The sequence below is a fragment of the Desmodus rotundus genome, chromosome 8 (assembly GCF_022682495.2).
Source record: "Desmodus rotundus isolate HL8 chromosome 8, HLdesRot8A.1, whole genome shotgun sequence".
Lineage (NCBI taxonomy): Eukaryota > Metazoa > Chordata > Mammalia > Chiroptera > Phyllostomidae > Desmodus > Desmodus rotundus.
In genome coordinates this window covers 10,753,378-10,774,423 of record NC_071394.1, presented here as the reverse complement: position 1 = coordinate 10,774,423, position 21,046 = coordinate 10,753,378, and the positions used below count along the sequence as shown (strand labels likewise).

At 34.3% G+C, this 21,046-nt stretch overlaps 1 protein-coding gene across 3 annotated transcripts in view; it reads right to left on the bottom strand.

Annotated features, from left to right (window-relative positions):
• The window catches only part of TMEM65 (transmembrane protein 65), a 52,960-nt gene that overhangs the window by 6,975 nt on the left and 24,939 nt on the right, over positions 1-21,046 (bottom strand). The window contains exons 3-8 of one of the 3 annotated variants that reach the window (XM_053929426.2): positions 20,269-20,349; positions 12,309-12,353; positions 9,242-9,309; positions 4,933-4,987; positions 3,784-3,826; positions 1,904-2,009 (exon numbers count right to left, since the gene is read on the bottom strand). In XM_053929426.2, the coding sequence (XP_053785401.1) occupies positions 1,904-2,009; positions 3,784-3,826; positions 4,933-4,987; positions 9,242-9,309; positions 12,309-12,353; positions 20,269-20,349 (398 nt within the window). The remainder of the gene's footprint in view (positions 1-1,903; positions 2,010-3,783; positions 3,827-4,932; positions 4,988-9,241; positions 9,310-12,308; positions 12,354-20,268; positions 20,350-21,046) is intronic. The other 2 variants (XM_053929427.2, XM_053929428.2) reach the window with 2 other exon arrangements.

The window sequence follows — 21,046 nt, the reverse complement described above, 5'->3', positions numbered from 1 at the left end:
AACCAAATTTCAAACAAGGTTTTTAAATACAACTTACATCACTTAGAAGCTGTGTGGACATATATTCTATTATGTAGAATTTCATAGTTAGCTTATGTCATAACTAGATAGCTGATCACTAACTTCAACCACTACAGCTGTTCATCGCCAAATGCTATGTTACAGAATAGAAGGTTTGAGCCTAACATAAAACAGGCAGAGTCAATAACTAAGGAATATGCTTGCGGAGTTTTATCAAAACTCACATACACACACATATATATATAAATAATAGTTTAATAATTGAAGTGCTTTGTTATAGAAGAGGGGAGAGGGACCTACTTATAATATAGAAAGAAAACAATTATCGTTTATGTGAGAAGACCCCAGGAAAATAATCTCTTGATCCCAACTGTGGCGGTAAAATGTTAAGCCAAATTATGAGAATGTTAGAACATCCTTACTCCTCAACAACTCTGGCTGATGTTAGCTAGCTAGTCTCGCTTCAGTTTATCTACAAATTGCAAGATATGGACACACACACACACTCACGTGAAATTTTTATACAGCAATAGATAGGTCTAAGGTAGAGCCCAAGAATTCGCACACCTAATAAGCTCCCAGGTGGGGCTGATCCTGCTGGTCCAGCCATCACACGGAGAGAACCACTGCCCTCCATGTGGTTTGAACTGTCACTGGCCTTTCCACTGAGGCCTGCGGTGACCCTCCTGTCTACGCTGCAGTCCATCTCTGTCCTAGAACTCCTTTATTCAGTTCAGCTTTCTTTTTTCTTTAATTCCCATAACACTGTGGACTTCTAATGTACTAAACATTTTATAAGTCTGGGTTTTAAAATAGCTTCTCTCCCCTCAGGCTGCTAGAAAGTAAGATTCACCAGAAAAAAACATTTTGTTTTGTTAGCCAGTATATTCAAAACTCCTACATCTGTACCCTGCATATAAGTAAACAATAAACGTTTGTTGAATGAATGAACGATAACATCATTCTCTCTATTTCAGACCTCTATAACTCTTGACCTTTGATCCAAATGCCTACTCGGTGTCACCATTTGAGTGTCCCACTAGTCTCTCAAACGCAACACGCCCAAAACAGAACTCATGCTCCTCCCCTACAAACACGTTCTTCCTCCTCTTCTTGACTTAATTGGTGGCACTGTGATCCACCCAGTGTCCTTCCTTCCTATTTAAAATAGCTCTCCGTCACCTAGGTACGAGGTGCAAGCTCCGTAGCACGATTTATACATCAACAGGAAATGTCTTTCTTGTCGGCCCATTCTTACTGCTCCCTCGCTGTGTTCTACGACTGCTTCTACGCACAACCACTACACGTTCTACCCCAGCAATGCCCAATTTCTCTCTCTCTCTGAACACACCCTGTTTCTATCACGCTTTTCTACCTGCTGGTCAGTATACTTGGAATCTCTTGTTCACCTAGTAAATGTCTCACCAATAACTTAAAAAATCAGCTTAGATCTAATAATCACCAAGAAATCTCCTCACCAAAAGAAATTTCTCCCCACAAAGTGTTAATTCTTTTACTTGTGCTATTATTATATCTTGTGTAAAATTCTATTCCTGCACCTGTCACACTAAATTATAATTTGTTTAAATGTCTGGTTCTCTACCTAAACAATCCTCAAAAAGAACTATAGTTTGTTATTCATTTTATGACTAAGATGTAACTAATGCCTCAAGATTAACTGAAGTATACGAAGAAGTTTTTAAAAATCGAGTACATGTACAAAAAATAAGAGTCAATAAAAAAATTACTCTTTCACTGAAAACTGCCAAGGCTTGGCCAATTTAAAAACTCCATGCTAATAAAGCTCCATGCTTTGTCTCAAAGGGACTGAACTTGAGCTGGCTGCCCAAATGCACTGTCAGACGCCATATAGAGTACTTACCAGATGTGAACTAACACGCGTTTGCCACATGTCGACTTGCTTGGGTGTGAGATCAGGAATTGACAGGCCTAACCGGGAAGCCAAGGCTTCTACGTAGCCTGCAAGACTTTAAGAATGCACAAGGACAGAACACAAGTTGTTCACGAGACGTAAAATACCCTCGGCAGTAAAAACTAATCATTACAAAGGGAAACAGAATAGCTGTATGCCTATGATTAACTGGCATCCTAGAAATGATACAAACACTTTCATAAACTTTCATTTTTTATTGTGTATAAATATATCCAGTTTAAAACTATTTTCATATTACTATATTTAATACATAGGTAAATTAATGGACTTAGAGAAATTATTCTCTACTATTAATTTAAAAAGACCAATTCAAGGTATATAAAGCTTTTTACAATTACAGTTTATGCATTTATCTAATTCAAAGTAAAGCACTTTAATATATGGCATAAACTAGTAGCTGTTATCAGAAAGCAAAAACTTCCAAAATTTATCAGATAGATGACAAAAACAGCCTAGAATTTTCAGGACAATCTCAAGTATTTATCAATTCTAGGTTACCATCACTTATTGGATACAATCTTACTTTATAAACTGTAAAAAAGAAAAAAAACACCAATGTCAGATACATTAAGTCTAAAAAAAACTGTGTATCTAAGAACCGATAAACTATGGTTTATGTTATTTAATGATTTTTTTAAGGCAGAGAAGAAATAGTTCTCAAATATAAAGTCTTCCAACAAAATCTTTATCTATAAACAAAAATAATTGTTTTATGAAGCAATCTAAAGCTAAATGGCCTTAAAAGCTATTACATCATTTCGTTCTATTACATATAGAAAGCTATCGCAGCAGCTATAATACCCTTATTAACTTCACTGTTGGAAACTGGGAAATGGAATGTTTGAAGAGTGACATCATTACAGATTTATGCCAGAAATTCTAAGAATATAAAATTTCTGCCTTGGCTCCAAAGCAAAGAAACTTTGGTTTTAACAGCTTTGGTCCCAGCTCCAGTGCAGATCACTTATAAAGCTGCCTTTGCCTATATTTCAGAGCTAAGTAGACTCCTATTAGCCCCAAATCTAAATTTCAAAACTTATCACTCCAATGAACCAGGGAAGGAAGAAACAGAACCAAAGATTGAGTAAGAGAGAGTATATTTATCACTATAGTTAATGACAATTTAGTCCAATTTATACTTCCCAGACTTCCCCAAGCTCAGGAAGCAGCCCAGGCTGTTTGTTGCTTGGAAATGAGTATAAAAGTAGAAAGAGAGAGAAAACTGGGCTTTTCTAAGTAGACAGCCGCAATTTGTTTCATCATTCCTGCCACATGAAGTAAAAAGACAAAAACTGGCCAGACACATACATGTAGCTTTGGCCATTACTCCCTGTAAAAGTTTCTCTCTCTGGAAAACATTCCCAGCATCCTCACCTTTGAGCCATATCTCTTTGGCCTTAGTGGGAGGAGGGTGGGGTGAAATAGTGATAGGAGTTCTTACTATTAATCCTGTCTCAGCCTTGGAAATGTATATAAAATACATACATATAAATACTTAACTCTGCTTACATCATGTTAGTTTTAGAAAATATTTTGCATATATCAGAATTGCTTGAGGAGATTATTAAACACAAATGTCAGGGCCCCATCTCCCCAAAAACTAATTCCGTATGACTGGGGCATGACCCAGGCATCTATATTTGAAGTATGACAAAGATTTAGTACTACTGATATAAAAATTTTAAAATTTAGTTCTAAAACACACACAAAAAATGTTTTTTTTAGCCTTCTTAATTATAGGAGAATGAAGAAGAGAAAGACAGTAAGTAAGTATATGCATGCACAAATGAAGAAATGAATGGACCTACCCAAGTCCAGCTAAATCTGACACAAGGTTTCCCAAAGCAGCAGCTAAAAAGTGAAAAATGACAAGTGAATTGCTACATGGAAGTCATTAAAATCATTCTAATACATTACTTTGTAATCAATAAATCACTTGTCTGGAAGTGTTATCACATTTCTCAAACTAAAACAACTGTATTCAGAGTAACGCACTAGATAGCGCTGCATCTCAAGAATTCAAAATAGAACACGATTCTTCTGAGACTATTGTATTCTACCTCCACCAAGGAGTAGTTTTTTTTTCTGTTGTGGCAGCCAGTTTTCATTTTGGTTTCAATATTAAAACATGTACAATATTTTGTAGTTGTAACTTTCAGATAACATTTGTGAAAGAGAATTCAGATATTTGGAAAAGAGTAAAGCTACATGTACAGCTCTGAAATTCAAGAAAACCAAGAAGACATGTCTCTTTCATTAATTTATTCATTAATATGCTCCACACAATGCATACGACACAGAACTGTCCCCAAGTTTCACCGTCATGAATAGAGTGTTAACTGGGGGGAAGATGAGGACAGAACCAAAACAGATTTCTATCATGTAGTTCCTCCTCTGATTTTTCTACCCAACTTAAAAATAATTTAATAGAGAAAAAAAGGCTATCCTTTTTTCAGGGTAACCAGTAATTAAAAGAAAACCTTTTTTAAACATAATCAATACAGTAGATTATTGTTACTCATTAACTAACAAAGTTCCTAAAATTTCTCAGAGTGTTTCATATACAAAATTAAGAATGAAATGAATAGGATTTAGGAGATAAACTAGTAGACATTTTCAAAAGATTTTACTTATTTTTAGAGAGAGGGGAAAGGAAGGAGAAAGAGGGAGAGACACTGACGTGTGAGGGGAACACGGATCCACTGTCTCACACACACCCCAGCTGAGAAGCAGGGTGCACACCCAGGCACGTGCCCTTGACTGGAACCCAACCAACCGGCGACCTTTCGCTTTGCAGGACAACACCCAACCAACTGAGCCATGCTGGCCTGGACAAACTAGTAGACATTTTTATGAGTAAATTCATTCCAATAAATTATCCTCTTCTAAACCTACCCTACTAAAATGGCTTTTAAACATACAGACAATACAATAATAGTATTACTATTGTTAAATACCTGCCATAGTTGAAATTCCCAAAATAATTCCAATAGACATCTCAATATGGGTTCCCTGAAAAATGATTACAAAGAAATTTAATCTTAAAATAGTAGAGTTCTAGTGACTATAAAGGAATAGTAAAGCATTAATAAAAACAGGTAACCCATGTTAAAAACAGGTAATAGTCAAATGTGTTACTGCAGCAAAATTATATATAAAAATATGCAGAAATATGCACATACAATGCAGTAATTCATTTAATTAAGTATACGCATTCATGCAGAAATAACATAAATATTTTCTTTATTAAAATTAGGTTTTCATAAAAATAAAAAAACAGCAGCACATATAGAAAACAATTTGTTAAGAATCTAGGATTTATATTTTCCCACCACAGAGAAAGCTGCTTTAAAGCTCTTCGAGCACAAAGACGGCAAACTCACCTAAATTTTGAACTTTGAATGCTACATCTATACTATTGTTATTTATCCTTTAAAAGATTAGAAAGACAGACTAAACCAGTTTGTAGGAACCCAAAACATCATTAACTTCAAAAATTACCCTTATAACACTTAGTTCTTCAGTCTTTAAGTAGTGAGACTATCTGACTTATTTATGAGCAAAAACCCCAGTAAATACAATAGGGCCTCAGCAAAAACGAGGCTCCATTGTATTTCCACTGCGTTCATTTACTAAGAGAGTTTAAGCCTTTCCACTTCTATCTCATTCCTCTACACACGGCAGAATACAGGTATTCTAATGGGTAATTACATAGACTAAAGAAGAAATCCTAGGATCTATAGTGCTAGCTCAATTCTAATGCTTGGGCAATGCTTCCAGAAATGGACTTAATTTTTGAAAGCTCTCCTGAAAACTAATGCTTGAAGTCCTTTTAAAATCTGATGGTATTTGTGGAAGAAAAAAAAAAAGAATGAAGAATGCCCTATTTGGTATGTAGAAATACTGCATTAATCAATTATTTGTAAAACTGAAGAGAAGCTGGGTTAAGCTTTCCTCACTTTTCTTTCCCCTAAGCCTTTTGGTTCCACCCCTTTAAAATTAATTCTCATAGACCTGATGCACAAAAGTCTCCCAGGCACTCAAAATTACAAGGTTGTAAAGGTACCCAAAGAAAGAGATTTCTCAAGAATAAAAACAAAGAATAGGCACAAAGAATAAAGACGTGTATCTTTATAGATGGATACAAAAACAGAACAACGTTGGAGTTTTACCACTGAAGAGAAGCACCTGACAGTTACAGTGTATGAAAAATAAATACAGCATCTTTAACAGCCACGAATCATTAGGAATGACCCAAGAAGAATCTGTTTGCAATACATGTGTTTAAAAAAGTATTTAAGTGCTTAATCATTAATTAAATTTAAGGAAGCTGAAGGTTCTTCTAAAAGCATAAAAAGCTTCATATAAAGTCAGTCAGTTGAAGGCAATAGACAATCCACTCCTTTACTTTTTTCCATAGTTAAATCAAATTTCATGTAACAGGAGAGTTAGAAGTTATAAACAAATCAAACACTAGTTGTCTTAAAGTTATACCTGGCTTGTCACCTTAATACAATTAATGTACTCTAGAATTCTAACAAATTCTGTCCTAATTAAGTTGCAAGAAAAATAATCCTAAACCCCATTAAATTACAAAAGAAAATCCCCATAATATAAAAATATAATTTAAAAAACTACAGAACCAAAAGCTTAGTATGAATAGCAGTTAACAAAAAAGGTCAAACCTATCACAGGAAGTTATATATAAATTTGTCTTTATTACTACAGCTGGGCTGGCAGCAGCCCAGAGAGCACACCTCAGAAGGAGGAAAGTACCAAATGTCCACGGCACGATAGGGAAGCAGAACCGAATACCTTCGTGACTCACTACTGTCTGACAACAGTGTTAGCAGGCAATCCGTGTGTGTGTGTTTAAGAAAAAAATTCTTACAATAGTAATGATCACTTGTTTCCCTTTTCATAGATTCTATAGTTACATTATTTATGTATTTTAGTCTCAGCAGTGTATTATAAAACCTCTTTGGAAAATTTCTCTGTCCCTGAACTAGTTTGCAATTGTTCCAGGATAATATTTTTGCCATACCTATTACTCTCAATCAGGTATTGAAGCCAGAGACTTAAATATTTTAGTATTACATAAATGATAACCTGGTGATAAATCCCCGAAACTGGATTTCAGTGTAAACTAGAAAAACAAGTATCACTAAATTGCAGTCAACCATCTGGGGCCTGCAAAAATAGTCCACTCTCACACTAATAATGAGACAAGGCCTGAAACACACAAAATAGTGAACAATGATACAGTAATTTGACTCTAGAAGGTGGGCGTTTTGTTTTGTTGGTGGCTCTATTTAAACACAGATATCTGTCACTTTAGATATTTATTTTCGAACAAATGATAAGACCATACTGTGAAGGTCTTATTCAGGATCTAAAAAGCTACCCAGTTTCCCTATTCTGATCTCCCTGCAAAATCTCCCTGAGCCCCTCTTTATGCAACTCGTATCATCGCAGCACTTCCCTGTATCAGAGAGGTCAGTCTTTGGCATTTGAATATCTAAGCTCTGCCCTGATGAGGTGGAAAAAAAATAAAAGATTTTTAAGATGGCAGCATGGGAGCTAGCAGCTGTTAATAAAGGGAATCTAAAATATTGAGTGAGTCATGTAAAATTACAATATTTGTCACAGACTTTAATTCAGACAATCTGTGGAAGAAACACAAGTCTTAACTATAGCTTATAAATTCATCATAACGAAGTTTTCATTGCAATTAGATCTTACTTACATTAACTATTTAAATAATCTAACCGATTCAGATTTTAGTAATTTCAGAAAAGACAGTGTAATTCTAACTGGCTAAGTTTTCCACATCCACAGATACAAAAATTGGCCTATTTGGTTCTTACATACATATTAGGAAAATATTGAAATCAGTCAAAAAAACTGGCCTTTTGAAATTATATTTTAAAGGCTTTGCCAGATTACTCTGTGAAGGAGTTACCCAACGGGTGTTTAACGCCTTCAGCTTGTGCGCATGTAACAGTATTTGATGTCACTGCGCGGGGAGCAGGGCGCCTTCCTGCTGTGTGACTGGTCAGATTCCTCCACCGGGCAAATGGCTGGGCTTTCTGGATACCCGACTCCCGTCAATCTGGACATAAATGAGACTACATGGCAAAGAAAACCATTCTTGAATGAACCAATTTTAGATACTCTGTAAGCAAATGTTATAATCTATACAATGTAAATTACCCTTTTATCCCTATTTTGAAACCAAATGCTCCATTTACGTCCATTTGACCTCCAAAACACCAAAAAACAAACCAACCTCAAAACCTTGCATCTCTCATATGTATTTTCCTCATATTCAACAATCCAAAAATCATTACTTTTTTTTGTTTTTAAGCGCCGAGCTCAGGTGAGCTTCACTCACCTGCCTACCCATAAGGATGGATTGGGGCGGGAGGGGGGCCGGAAGTGGGGGCGAAAGGCGGGCAGGGCGGCAGGAGTAGGAGCGAAGGCCCGAGGACCGGGGTTGAGGACCCCTGTCCTACCCAAGGGCTGGAGTTTACGGAATTTCATTGAAGTCAGAGTCAGTGAAGAGAACCGGTGGGGCACTGGGTGGTTTCCAAGCAGCTGCACTTTCATTACGGACTTAGTTCTGACTTTAGAATCTGAACCCAATACTGGGATCCATTAACAAGAGGTGTCACGTAACAGTCAAAAAGAGAAATCCACCATCCCTGCGACTAAACAACACTTGTAAAGAACACCCTTACACTGAGCACAGAAAAGGAACACTCTTTTTAACATTACAGCGAAACAAAGACAGAAGAGGTGTATACTCACAGAGCTCTGAATTCAATTTAGTACATCTTCTGGTCAAATGGATAGACAGACCATATGAAAACACCCTTTAAAACACTTTTGCATGGGGAAATTGAACAAGGAACTAATCAAATAACATGTGACATAAACTGCTGATACAATTAAAGAACATCAGAAAATTTTGCAAACTTTTTTCTTTAATAAGAATGTTGAAACCAGAACAGGACAATATAGACCATTGCAATACATATGTGTTTATTATTGTCCATGCTTTACCAGAATGTCTTAATGATTAATATATGTGATGCTTTAAAATTGAGCTATAGTGTAATTAACATAAAATATAGTAAAAAATGGCTTCATTCATTATGATACTATTTAAAACTTAATAGCTACAACATGCAAATTACTAGAAAAGTTTAGAGCACACAAGTGTCTTCATTTACTCAAAATAGAAGGATGAGAGAAAGAACTTACTGCAACAATCATAATTGCATTATCCAGAAAGCCAAACCCTATGAAAGGTATTGCATTGTGGATGAATACTGAAAAACATCAAAAACAGAAAAATATATTTTAAGATTTCTAAAATTTTAAAATGACAAAACAGACCATATGATTAAAGTCTCCTAAGTAGATCTGATAAGCTTTGGAATTTGCTTTCCATTCCCCTTAGCCAAAAGATTCTGCTCCTGCTGTAGTTTCGCTACTTGGTAGAAGCTCTACTGAGGAAAAAAAAAATTAAAAAACACATAACATGTAAAAACAATTGTGTTAGGCCTTTCTGTTTTCTATTGGCAACACACACACAAATTACATACAGTTAATGGCAGAATAAGCAAATAAATATTATGAATACCATGCTAATTGATGTTGACATCAATCTGTTTCTCTCTTATACTTAGGCCAACATCATAAAATTGATCTCTGCATTAGAAATAATAAAAAATCCCCTGAATCAAATTTCAGGGAAGCTATTTGGTCACTTTTACTCACTAAACATTTTTTTAAACAAACGTTAGGAAAATGTGATTACCTCATCTATATTTTAAGTGCCTATGGGCAAAGTCTTTTTTCCCCTCACAATGCACCAGTATCACTGAATACTTTCACAAACAATAAACAAACAACACTGTATTTAAATCAAAACGTAACTTGGCCTCTTCCTACCAAAGGCACACCTTACCTCATCTGTCTTGTATGTAATCTGAATAACCTGAGATAATAGAGGTGTGGCTAGGAAGGACACCTATACAATTTTTATACACTTAAGTCTCACTCTATTCGCATCTGCATCTTCAGCACATTGCAGAATGCCCAGTGCATAGTAGATGCTCCATAAACATTAGTTAAGTAAGCTGAGGACCACTAACCTGGAAAGGAAGAGAATTCCAGATTGAGAGAATTGAAGGCAGACTGTGAAACAGATTAGAAGCTAGGGATAGTTCAAAGACTTTATTCTAATTCATCTATAAAACTGCCAAGGTATAGTCAGTATCAGTTCAACTAAGGAGGGTTTTTTTTAGATAAACATCAAAGCTCTTAGTTTTATACTACATCCGAAATATAAAGTCCCATAAACCAATTGGCTATGTGTTCAGTTTCAGTGTTTAGAGGTGTTTTTTTTTTTTATGCAGTAACATCCACAGATAGTATAATTAAAATATAATCCAGAAATTATGAAGGTTTGGTATTACTATAATGAAGCAATCAGGGAAGGCTAATAAATAGTCTAAAATACCTACAAAAAAATAACCTCAACCCACAATGACTATCAAAGACTAAGATCAAGGGAAATCGGTATATATCCTAGGTCATTTCAGATTTCTTCTTGTCATCAAGTAAGAATGTCTGAGACAAAAAGCACATCTTTGAATTGTAAAGAATATTATTTTAAAACCTATTAAAGATGACAAAAATCAAATAGCACATAATGAAACAGGATTTTTCAATTAAAGAGTCTAGTCTTCTTTCTTTGACTTTTTGTCTAAATCTAGTTGCTGAACTACTAAACACTCAAAATTTTATAAGTAGCCAAAACATATACACAATCTCAATTTCCAAAAATATATAATACAGATTTGATAGGTCAAAAGAGGACAATGAAATTTTAAAAATTTACTGAATGAAACAATTTACAGTGAAGAAAAAACTACTTAAATATATCTCTGGAGAAAAGCCTCCCAAATCATCTTCCCAGTTGTCTTTTAAATATAAATATGGCAAAGTAACTAGAAACCTTTGGGATGACTTAACATTTTGGCAACTCTAAAACTGTCCAGTTACAAATATCTTACAGTTGTGTATTAAGGCTATTAAACTAAGATTAAATTAATTGCTATTTGTAAAAACTTGGTCAATAAAACCAAGGCAGGTTGCTATTCTAACTTTGAATTATAAAATATATCAAACTTTTATGTTCAGACCTAGATAAATGTGACCTATAAAAATTTATTTTCAACCCAAAGGAAAAACATAATTGTCAAAAGGTTAAATAAATGTACTGAATACTCCACTAAGCACTTGAGATACAAAGACAAATGAGACTTGTTTACCAGCCCTCGGGTTGTGTGAGTATGATGACACTCACATAAATAGTTCATTTCAATACGACCAAAAATGGTAATAGTATTACATAGTGCTATGCATACAGGACGTGCGAATGTAGGCTATTCGAATCAGGAAAGGTTACCTAAAGTCTTAATTCTTAAGCTGCTCTGGTATTTGGGGACAGTTACTTCTTTCTAACATAAAGTATATGCTACCTCTGAGAGAAAAAAGCACTATTAAATATGGTTTTTAAAAATTACATGTTTGCTCTCCAGTATGTAATGATCTCCTTTCAATTTGCAATTTCTTCAATTTCCTTCAGGGAATATTATTCTATAACTCAGCAGTTATCAGCAAATCACATCTCATATTTAGCTTTAACTTAAAAACCTACTAAAATTCGCTGCACCAATAAATAATTCTCTTCTTCCACTGTCTTTATAATAAGCTCCCGAACTGTTTTACATTACTTCAGTGTTAGCCTTTGAATATGAATTCCCATCATAAAGAGTAAGGACAGCACGCCGGCAGCATCGAAAGGTTCTTCTTCCTGGTGGTCGGTCTTAAATGGACTCTACTTTCCTCACTAGCACAAACTGTAAGCAGAAAGGTTTTCTCCACCAGAGAACAGGTCTACCTAGCCTTGAGCCTAGTAATTCTAGTTGGGCAATTGCCCAACTTAAATCCAAACTAAAGTAAATACATCCTTTTTCCTGGACATTAGGAAAATCTCTATGATAAGTGTAATTCTATTTCGAGATGGTAAAATATTTAAACAATAATAAATATGGGTAACAATATTAGAAATGCCATAATACTGTGATATGTCTTAAACCGAGTTTATAAAGTTTTTGCTTCGGCATAATAAGTGAGATAACCCCCTCTATCTGGAAAGAATTAATTTATTGACTCTTTTGTACTATTGATGACTGATAATAGTTAGTTCAAATCCAAAAGATAGATGCATAATACTTAACAATTATAGAACCATTACCATATCTCAGCTGTCCTGGGGTGGGCGGTGGAGCTTCCAATTTTTCTAAAGGGGAAAAAAGGGTGTAGGGCAAGAATTAGTTACTGTAGCATGATTTCTTTTTTCTATTACAGTGAAGAAAACACCAGTAGATTTACAAAGTGGGAAAATATCAAAGTTCATTCACAAATTATCTTTCAGTTAATGGACCAAAATTATCCATACAGAAAATACTCGGTATGGATTAAATACAAGGCTAGAAAACAAAACTGAGCTTAGGTACAAGCCTGCCATTGAGTCTCTAATCCTGAATAAATCATTTGCTTTTCAGAGTTTTTTTTTTAAGTCCTTGCCTCTGTAGAATAAGCCTGTTTACATTAATTACATTTTTAAAAACTTCAAAAATACAGCTACCATTCTTTAAGATGGCAGCCCAAGATGACTTAAGAAATTTATATTTAAATGAATACTGATAGCAAAGAAAGAAAGAATATTCAAATAGACCTAGATGTCCTTTAAAAATAGAAAAAGAATATTTTTGAAGCAATTACCATAATGACTGTGTTCTGTTCCTTAATTAATTTCCCTTGATAATATACTAAATATTTTGAACCTTGAAACCTGTATTACTAGATAATATAGAACATTCTACACAATAAAATGAGCTAAAAATATAGGGTATTATTCAACAAGTAACAATATACTACTTGTAATATATGTCATAATAAACACAAAGTTTTCTCAAGTATATATCAAAATAAATATCTTCAAGTACCATCATTAAATCTAAAAATTAACAATAATTACAAAAAAGCAACCTACCTAATCTTACAATAACTACCATCTCACCATCTGTATAAGTACAAGAGTAAGCTATGGTAAAATGGTAAAGAATCCTATTGTACCTTCTTCATCCTCATCCAATCCCACACAATTAATCGATAACCTAATAAGAAAAACACACAGCACGGATTGCTCTCCTCTAAAGATTTAATACAACCAGGTTTCCCAAGGAAGCACAATAAAAACTAAGTATCCATTTTCTAAAATATTTATGTATAATCTATGACAACATAAAAACTGAAGAATTTAGTTTTAAAAAAGAAAGCAAAAAGCAAATAAACAACCATTTATAACTATATAAAAAATGGAGTTTGAATCATATTTGTGAACGTTACTAAAAAAGCATAGAGTACCACAATGGCTTTATAATGAGGAACACACTAAAACCTAGAGTTAAACAATTACTGTGTTATTCACATAGTTCTAAGAATACAAGTTGAAGTTTTGTTTTTCCTCTTTTAGAAGCGTTAGGAAATAAAGACAAGCTAATCTTTTGTAGAATTTTACATCTCATTCAAATATATCCTCCATTCTTCGACTGGCAGTATTACCTCGAAATTTACTTTGAAGGTATGCAAATAGTTTTCCAATTGTTAACAAAGAATACAGTACAGCACTGTGGTGCAGAGTTTCCTGGAGAGGCAAACGTGCAAAAGTGGTTACAGACCTGAACTCTCTGTCAGCTGCATTAGTCTTACCATCACTACAGCTCTGACGCTGCCAGAAGCCCCTGTCAATTGACTGGAACATCTTGGAACATCTAAAAATTCAACAGGCAGGACCTTCCCAATAGAATGAGTACATAGTGTGCTTGCTTTGACTTCTTCAGATTCGCTACATATTAACCAAAATATTTCAGATATTTTGTAACTCCTAAGGTTTAGGGCTAGGCAAATGTATAATGTGTTGCAGTAAAGAGATACAAAGCAAATAATGTACATAAGTTCCTAATCTTTCTTTCCAACTACACAAAAAGCATTAAAAAATTAAAAGTAATGAAAGAATAATTTTTAAGAGAAAGAAACATAAAGTAAAGGAGACAGAGCAGAAAGGAAAACCACTGGCACAGAGCTGCATGTAAAATCAAAGTACAGATTCTGTCTCCTGCTTCACAAAGAGCCTGAGGAGTAACAAGAGGAAACATGAAAGGAATGCTTGCTAGAAAGTGGACGTTTTATGTAAAATTAAATTTTATGGAAAGTATCCATCAAAAATTTTTAAATTATAAAGTGATCATTTTGAATATGAATGACCATTTGAAGATATTTGAATTGATATTCAAAGATATGGCTGATCTATGAATCATACACATATGCAGGGAACCCCCCCCAAATCCTAGCTAAGTATGAAATAACTAAAGATTTGAGCTTCAAATCTTCAGCCCAAGAGACAGCTTGTAGTCTAAACCTAACCATTAATTGCCTGCTAAAACAAATTTTTAAAATCCATACTTTAAAAAATAAAACAGAAGCCAGAGTCTCTGTAACATAAAATTACTTCAAAAAGAAAGAGGAAAACATGGCCCATTTTCAGGGAAAAAAAAGTAGACAAAGACCAAACCAAAGTGATTCAAGTGTTAGAAAGAACAGACAAGGACTCTAAAGTAGCAATTAAAATTATACTCAAGATGTAAATGAAAAATGTTCAAATAGAAACTATAAAAAAGAACCAAATTAATCTTGAGAACTGAAAAATGTATGATCTGAAACTTACAACGCAGACAAGGATTAAAATCAAAATGGCGGTGGCAGAAGAGAAAGTTAGTGAGCACGATGATCTCTCAGTAAACATTCCCAGTCTGAAAAATGAAAAGATTAAAAAATAAGGAACCAGGGTTTCAGTAACTGGAGTTCCAGAAGACAAGGAGAAAGGACAAAATTTTTTTGAATAATGGTTAAAAATTTCCCAAATTTGGTGGAAGACAGAACTTTCAAAAGCTACAAGAAGTTCAGTGAACTCCTAGTAAATATGAAGAAACCCAATAATGTAAAAAAAAAAACAAAAACAACAAGAAAGCAGTCAGAAAAAAATGACACATTAAATACAGGAAAACAACTATGTGAATATGTCAGTCTAGTATTATATATTCAGAAAAATGGTTCTTCAAGAATGAAGGCAAAATATATCACAAATAAACTAAAACTATGAGGATGAGTTGCCAGGCAACCTGCAAAACAGGAAATGCAAAAGAAAGTTCTTCAGACTAAGGGACAATACCAGTTAGAAAGCAGGATTTCAGAAAACAATGAAGAGCATCAGAAATGGTAAATATTGGTAAGTGTAAAAAATGTGTATTTCCTAGTAATTTAAAAGATTTTACTTTATTGATTTTAGAGAGGGGGAAGAGAGAAAGGGAGAGAAACACTCATGTAAGAAAGAAACATGGATGGGTTGTCCTCTGTATGCACGCAACCAGGACCAAACCTGTAACCTAGGCATGTGCCCTACCCGGAAATTGAACCCATAACCTCTCAGTCCACAGGATCATGTCCCAACCAAACGAGTCACACCGGCCAGGGCTTTTTCTAGTAATTTAAGTGAACCTGCCTGTTTATAGCAAAAAATTACAGCATGGCCTTGTGCCGTTTATAACTTGTAGATGTAATACATATGACATCAGAGAGTAAAGGGTAAAGGGGGTTACAAATGGACCAAGTGGTAATTTGGTTGCAATATTTCTACAACATGTACGAAGTGGTACAACAGTAGCTCTTAATAGTTCAGAATGCATATCTGTAATGCCCAGAGCAACCACACAGACAAAATGCAATGAAAACATAGTTGAAAAGCTAAATAAATAACCTAAAGAGAATTCCAAAAAGCATTAAGTCAATAGAAACAGGAAACAAGAAACAGGGACAAACAGAAACCAAATAGTAAAATAGTAAAACTCTATCTAATCATATGAATAATTATATTCAATGGTAATGAACCAAACACTCTAATTAAAAGGCAGAGATTGTCAAAAAGCAAAAAGCAAGACCCAAATATATATCTGCAAGAATTACACTTTAATAGGTTGAAAGTAAATGGATGGTAAAGATACACTACATAAACAGGAAGCTTATAGAGGCTGGAATGGCTATATTTATATCAGATAAAGTAAACTTAAAGACAAAGAGTACTATATTACCAGAACCAGGTTTAAATGATAAAAGAGTCAATTCGTAAAAAGGCAAAAAAACAATTTGTTTATACCTAACAACAAAATGCAAAATAAACATTTCCACAATCACACTCAGAAATATAACAGCTTCTCAGCAATTGACATAGAAGAAATATAAATGGAACACCTATAGTTTCTACATTTTAGTTTCCATTATAAAACAAAACGTATGTACCGTGATGATGCTAGAAAACACAACTAAGCCCCTTGGTATATACAGAGGAAGTGCTAGTACATTGTGTAATAGAAACTATGGTTTGTCATTTTCACTGTAAAACATCCCATTAAATTTAACCATGCTTTACAAGTTGTAAATCCAAACTTGAAACAAAAAAAAATCTGAAAAATAAAGAGTCTTGTTTTCTATTACACGTTCACGGCAATGGTAATTCTAAACATTCTAACTTATTTCAGTCTGTTACCATGGACGTAAAAATCAATATAAGATCACAAATCAAGGGGAAATTCAAAATCACTTATAATAGACTTAGTAAGTACCAAAGCAACCTCACCCTGAATGACATAGAACAGTTTAATGCACACGCTATACCTTTCACTGTAAAAAACTAAATACTCTTTAAGTGACCAATTATCTACTTTCTATTCTTTTGACCACCTAATAATATTTGCTGCAGGCCCTACCCTAGCAGCTTCCCAAGAAAGTACATAGGTATAGACTTGGCAACACAAATTACTATTTGGTCTAATAAGAGAGTTATAAAAAGGTCAGATCAGAGAAAACTACTGCATTTAAGCAATCACCTAGGGGCTATATTTCTGAACATTATAAATAACTATTTAGGCTTTTAATAGAACCAAAGTTCCGATGGATGAGGTAAAATTTACAATAAATATACGAAGTCTGTCCAGAAAAAGTCCAACCACTGTTAATATAACAAGAACAGTTTGCAGGACATTGATATAACCTGGCAACCAAGGAGAGTGGACTGGAGTGCGCATGTGTGGACAATGGTGACTTCACTCTACTAGTCAGTGGGGGCGGTAGACCTGTTGAGTGAGCAGGTGTACTGTGTGGCTGTCACATTCAACAGACTGAGCAAGTAGATCAACAAATCTGGATCAAATGTTGCATCGAGCTTGAACGTTCCTCTGAGGAAACTAATCGGATGATTCAGAAGGCTGCAGCTGTGGGCAACTGGTGGTTGGCAGCTTCATCACAACAACGTGCCTACTCATGCATCATGTCTTGTGCAGTTTTTGGCAAAACATCAAATCATCCAGGTGACTCAGCCCCACTACAGCCCAGATTTGGTGCCCTGTGATTTCTGGCTTTTCCCAAAACTAAAATCATCTTTAAAAGGGAAGAAATTTCAGACTGTCCATGAGACTCAGGAAAATATAACGGGGCAGCTGATGGCAAACGGGAGAACTATGTGAGGTCCCAAGGTGCAGACTTTGAAGGGGACTGGGGTGTCCTTTCCTGTGTACAATGTTTCTTGTATCTTGTATCTTCTTCAAGAAAGTCTCTCTTTTTCACATTACTTGGCTGAATGCTTTCTGGACAGACCTCATATAACACTAAAAAATACAAACTTAAAGTGCAAACCATGCTGTATGAAAAATAACTTAAGCAAATCATATTAAATGCAAAAGAAATCAAACATGCACCAAAACGAGTTTGTAAAGCTACACAGCAATATTTTTTAAATAAATGAATTAATATCTCCAAGAAATATAAAAACTGATATTCCAAATTGAAAAATAAAAATACTAAGGAACTTAACTTTTTAGTAAATTTCAATCAACAGGTTTTGTCTTTTAAAATAAAGACTATAATTATAAAACAACTTTAAAATTTATTTTCAAATATGCTTTATCTAAGACCCCAAAAAAGAAATTGAGTGTAATTTTGTAATTTTATTTAGCATTCAAGTTTCCTGCACATTATGTGGTAGAGAAATCTATATACATCACATGATACTGTCACTTCATTAACCTCCTGGGATACATAGCACACGACCCGGCGCTTCTTGCAAACTAGACTGCTACCCAGTTTACTTAAGGGCAACTACACAGTTCCTGGGCTGAGGCAGGCCAGGGGCTTAACAGTTGAGAACAGAAGTTGCCCGGTAGTAATGATGAGGAAGGCGATGGTGCTCAATGAATCATCATCTTCATTACCCTCATTCATTCGCTAACCTGTTGTTTACCTCTGACTTAAGAAAAAGTAAACACTAGAGGCATAACAATTTACTCGTATTTCTCTTATAGCTGTCATTTCATAGAGGGTTTTTTGATAATCAAACATATTATTGAATAGTGGTTACTTTTACACGCCTAACTTGTGTACTTGGGACAATTATATGTACTTCTTAATACAGAGGCTATACTCCTTCCTTTCCTTCACACCAAAGGAAGACAAAAAATAATTCCTACACACAATGATACTCCTTTTTAAAAAAGACTGAGATATTAAAACAACAGCACAACTTTTAAAAACCAGATCTTGTTACTTTTACTTACTAGGTGTGGAGACAGTACTATAATGTATAAACCCTCAAGATCTCGAAGTCATGGTACATCAAATGAATTTAGGTCTCTGTGATCCCTTCTAGCTCTACGATTCTGCGTCCACTGCATAACTAGCAGGACTTAAAAAACAGGTGCACCACCTACACACTCAAGAAGCAGCACCCTGCAGTGAGTAGAGCTACAGCTACGGACGGAGTCTCAGAAGGTGATCACTGACAGGTAAGTCCTACTATCGGTGTAGCTATTGTTCGGCAGCTCCTTACCTCCTAGTGAAAAAAAGTATCACTTTTTTCCTACATGATCCTAAAAATGAGGGCTAACTAAACAATCTTCAGAATAATTCAAAATTTAAACTTTATTCTACAAGAGGCCTTTGCATTAAACTTTTAACTTCTACATATACACTGTGGTTAAAATTTTTAATTTTAGAATGACATTAGAAGTGGCAAAGTATACAGGGGGATTTTTGCAGACATGTACTAATATGTTAACATACACATATATGTATGTGTGCAGACACACACACACTATTATGCCTCTGGTTCTCCGAAGTTCTTACAGTTTGGTGTTTGCTCAACACTATATACAAGGGTTGGCAAAAGTAGGTTTACAGTTATAAGTACACAAAACACAGAGTTTATTCTTGTATCATTATTTATTTAACCTGCATGTCTTCTTCATAGAAACTGCAAATCTACTTTTTCCCTCCCCTGCATACAGCCTAAGAAAACTAAGTTGTATTTACCCTTTATCCTTTTAAAATTTCAATTGGTCCATAAAATATTTCTGATTCCTTTTCATATACTGTGTCATACTTCTTAGGTAATGTATCTATATTAAATAGTAATAAAAAATAAAATAGCAACAGGAAATATTTATTTTTATACCTACCCATCTACCTCCCTTCCTCCCTCTCAAGCAATATGGAGATTGAATCTAAAAAAAAATTTTTCATGAATGGTCTTAAAATAAAATTATGTGACTTTCAAATTATTCGAGAATGTATTTTTAAAATATATTTTCCTGAAGTTCAGTTATGTAAACATAGCTTCTCTTTACAATATATATTCTGAAGGTTTCCCTGTGTTTTTCCCTGTCTTTTTTCCTATTCATTCATCTAAAGAAATTAATAATCTTTGTTGCTTTTTATAAGTACCTTGCCAGGGTTATTACAACAATTTTTAAAATACACTATTTAAATATAATTAAATATAAATGATTTTGTCTTTTGTTAAGGTCATAAATTTAATCCTTCAGTTAATTAAACATGCAATTATTATTCCATCATATCCAGAGTCTAGGATTAGATAGTAAAAAATATTCTGTAGACAATCTAAAACAATGATGCAAAAAATCATCATTAAAACTAAAGCATGCTAGTTCAAAGCAGCAAGAAGTCCAAAGTTCTGCCAAACAGATGCTCTGCTATTTGCAATAAACGTCTGATGCACAATCGGCACTGTTAAGATTGCACTATACCAAAACTATCAGGGACCTCTGCTGATGATGCCTTCTTCGCTGGCTTCGCAATGGCAATCTCAGGTTTGGGGTATCTGCCTGCTAAAAATATTTTACAATCAAAATGTATTCAAGCAATAAAGTAAATAAAATATGTATAAATAAAAAGTGTACATGAACTTTTGAAGTGAATCATGCTACAATACAGGCAGTCCTCACCTCGCCCAATAGTGTGGGGCTCTAAAAATGCCAGTGCAAGCTGAAACCATGCTGAATGCAGAAAATCACAATTGTGCTGTGACCTTTACAATTTTTTTCCAAACGTTAAAACCTCCACAAGAAAAAAAAGTCTGGAACTATGTACGGTGACAGGTGTTTACCAGACTTATCATGGTGATCATTTTGCAATATATACAAATATCAAATCATTATCTTGTACATCTGAAACTAATATGTCTGTTACACTGCAATGAAATTTTTTAAAAAAATTTCTCTACTAAGTTAGAAATACAAAAAAAATTGAAATAGTAAAACTAATGTTTATTTAGTGTACATTATATATACTAAACTAATGTTTATTTAATATACAATTTAAAATATTAGAAACACCGACAATTAAAGTTTTATTATTTCTTCATAAAAAATTACCAAAGGTAGCTTCAACAGCGCTAGCGCTCTTCTCTTCATATAACACGATGTGGAGCAGGCCTCTTTCCTAGGCCCTGGTGAGCCATCACACTCCTTTCTAAGTCTGGATTAGCTTACACATTCCATCCTTTGTATTTTCAGTGTCATAAAG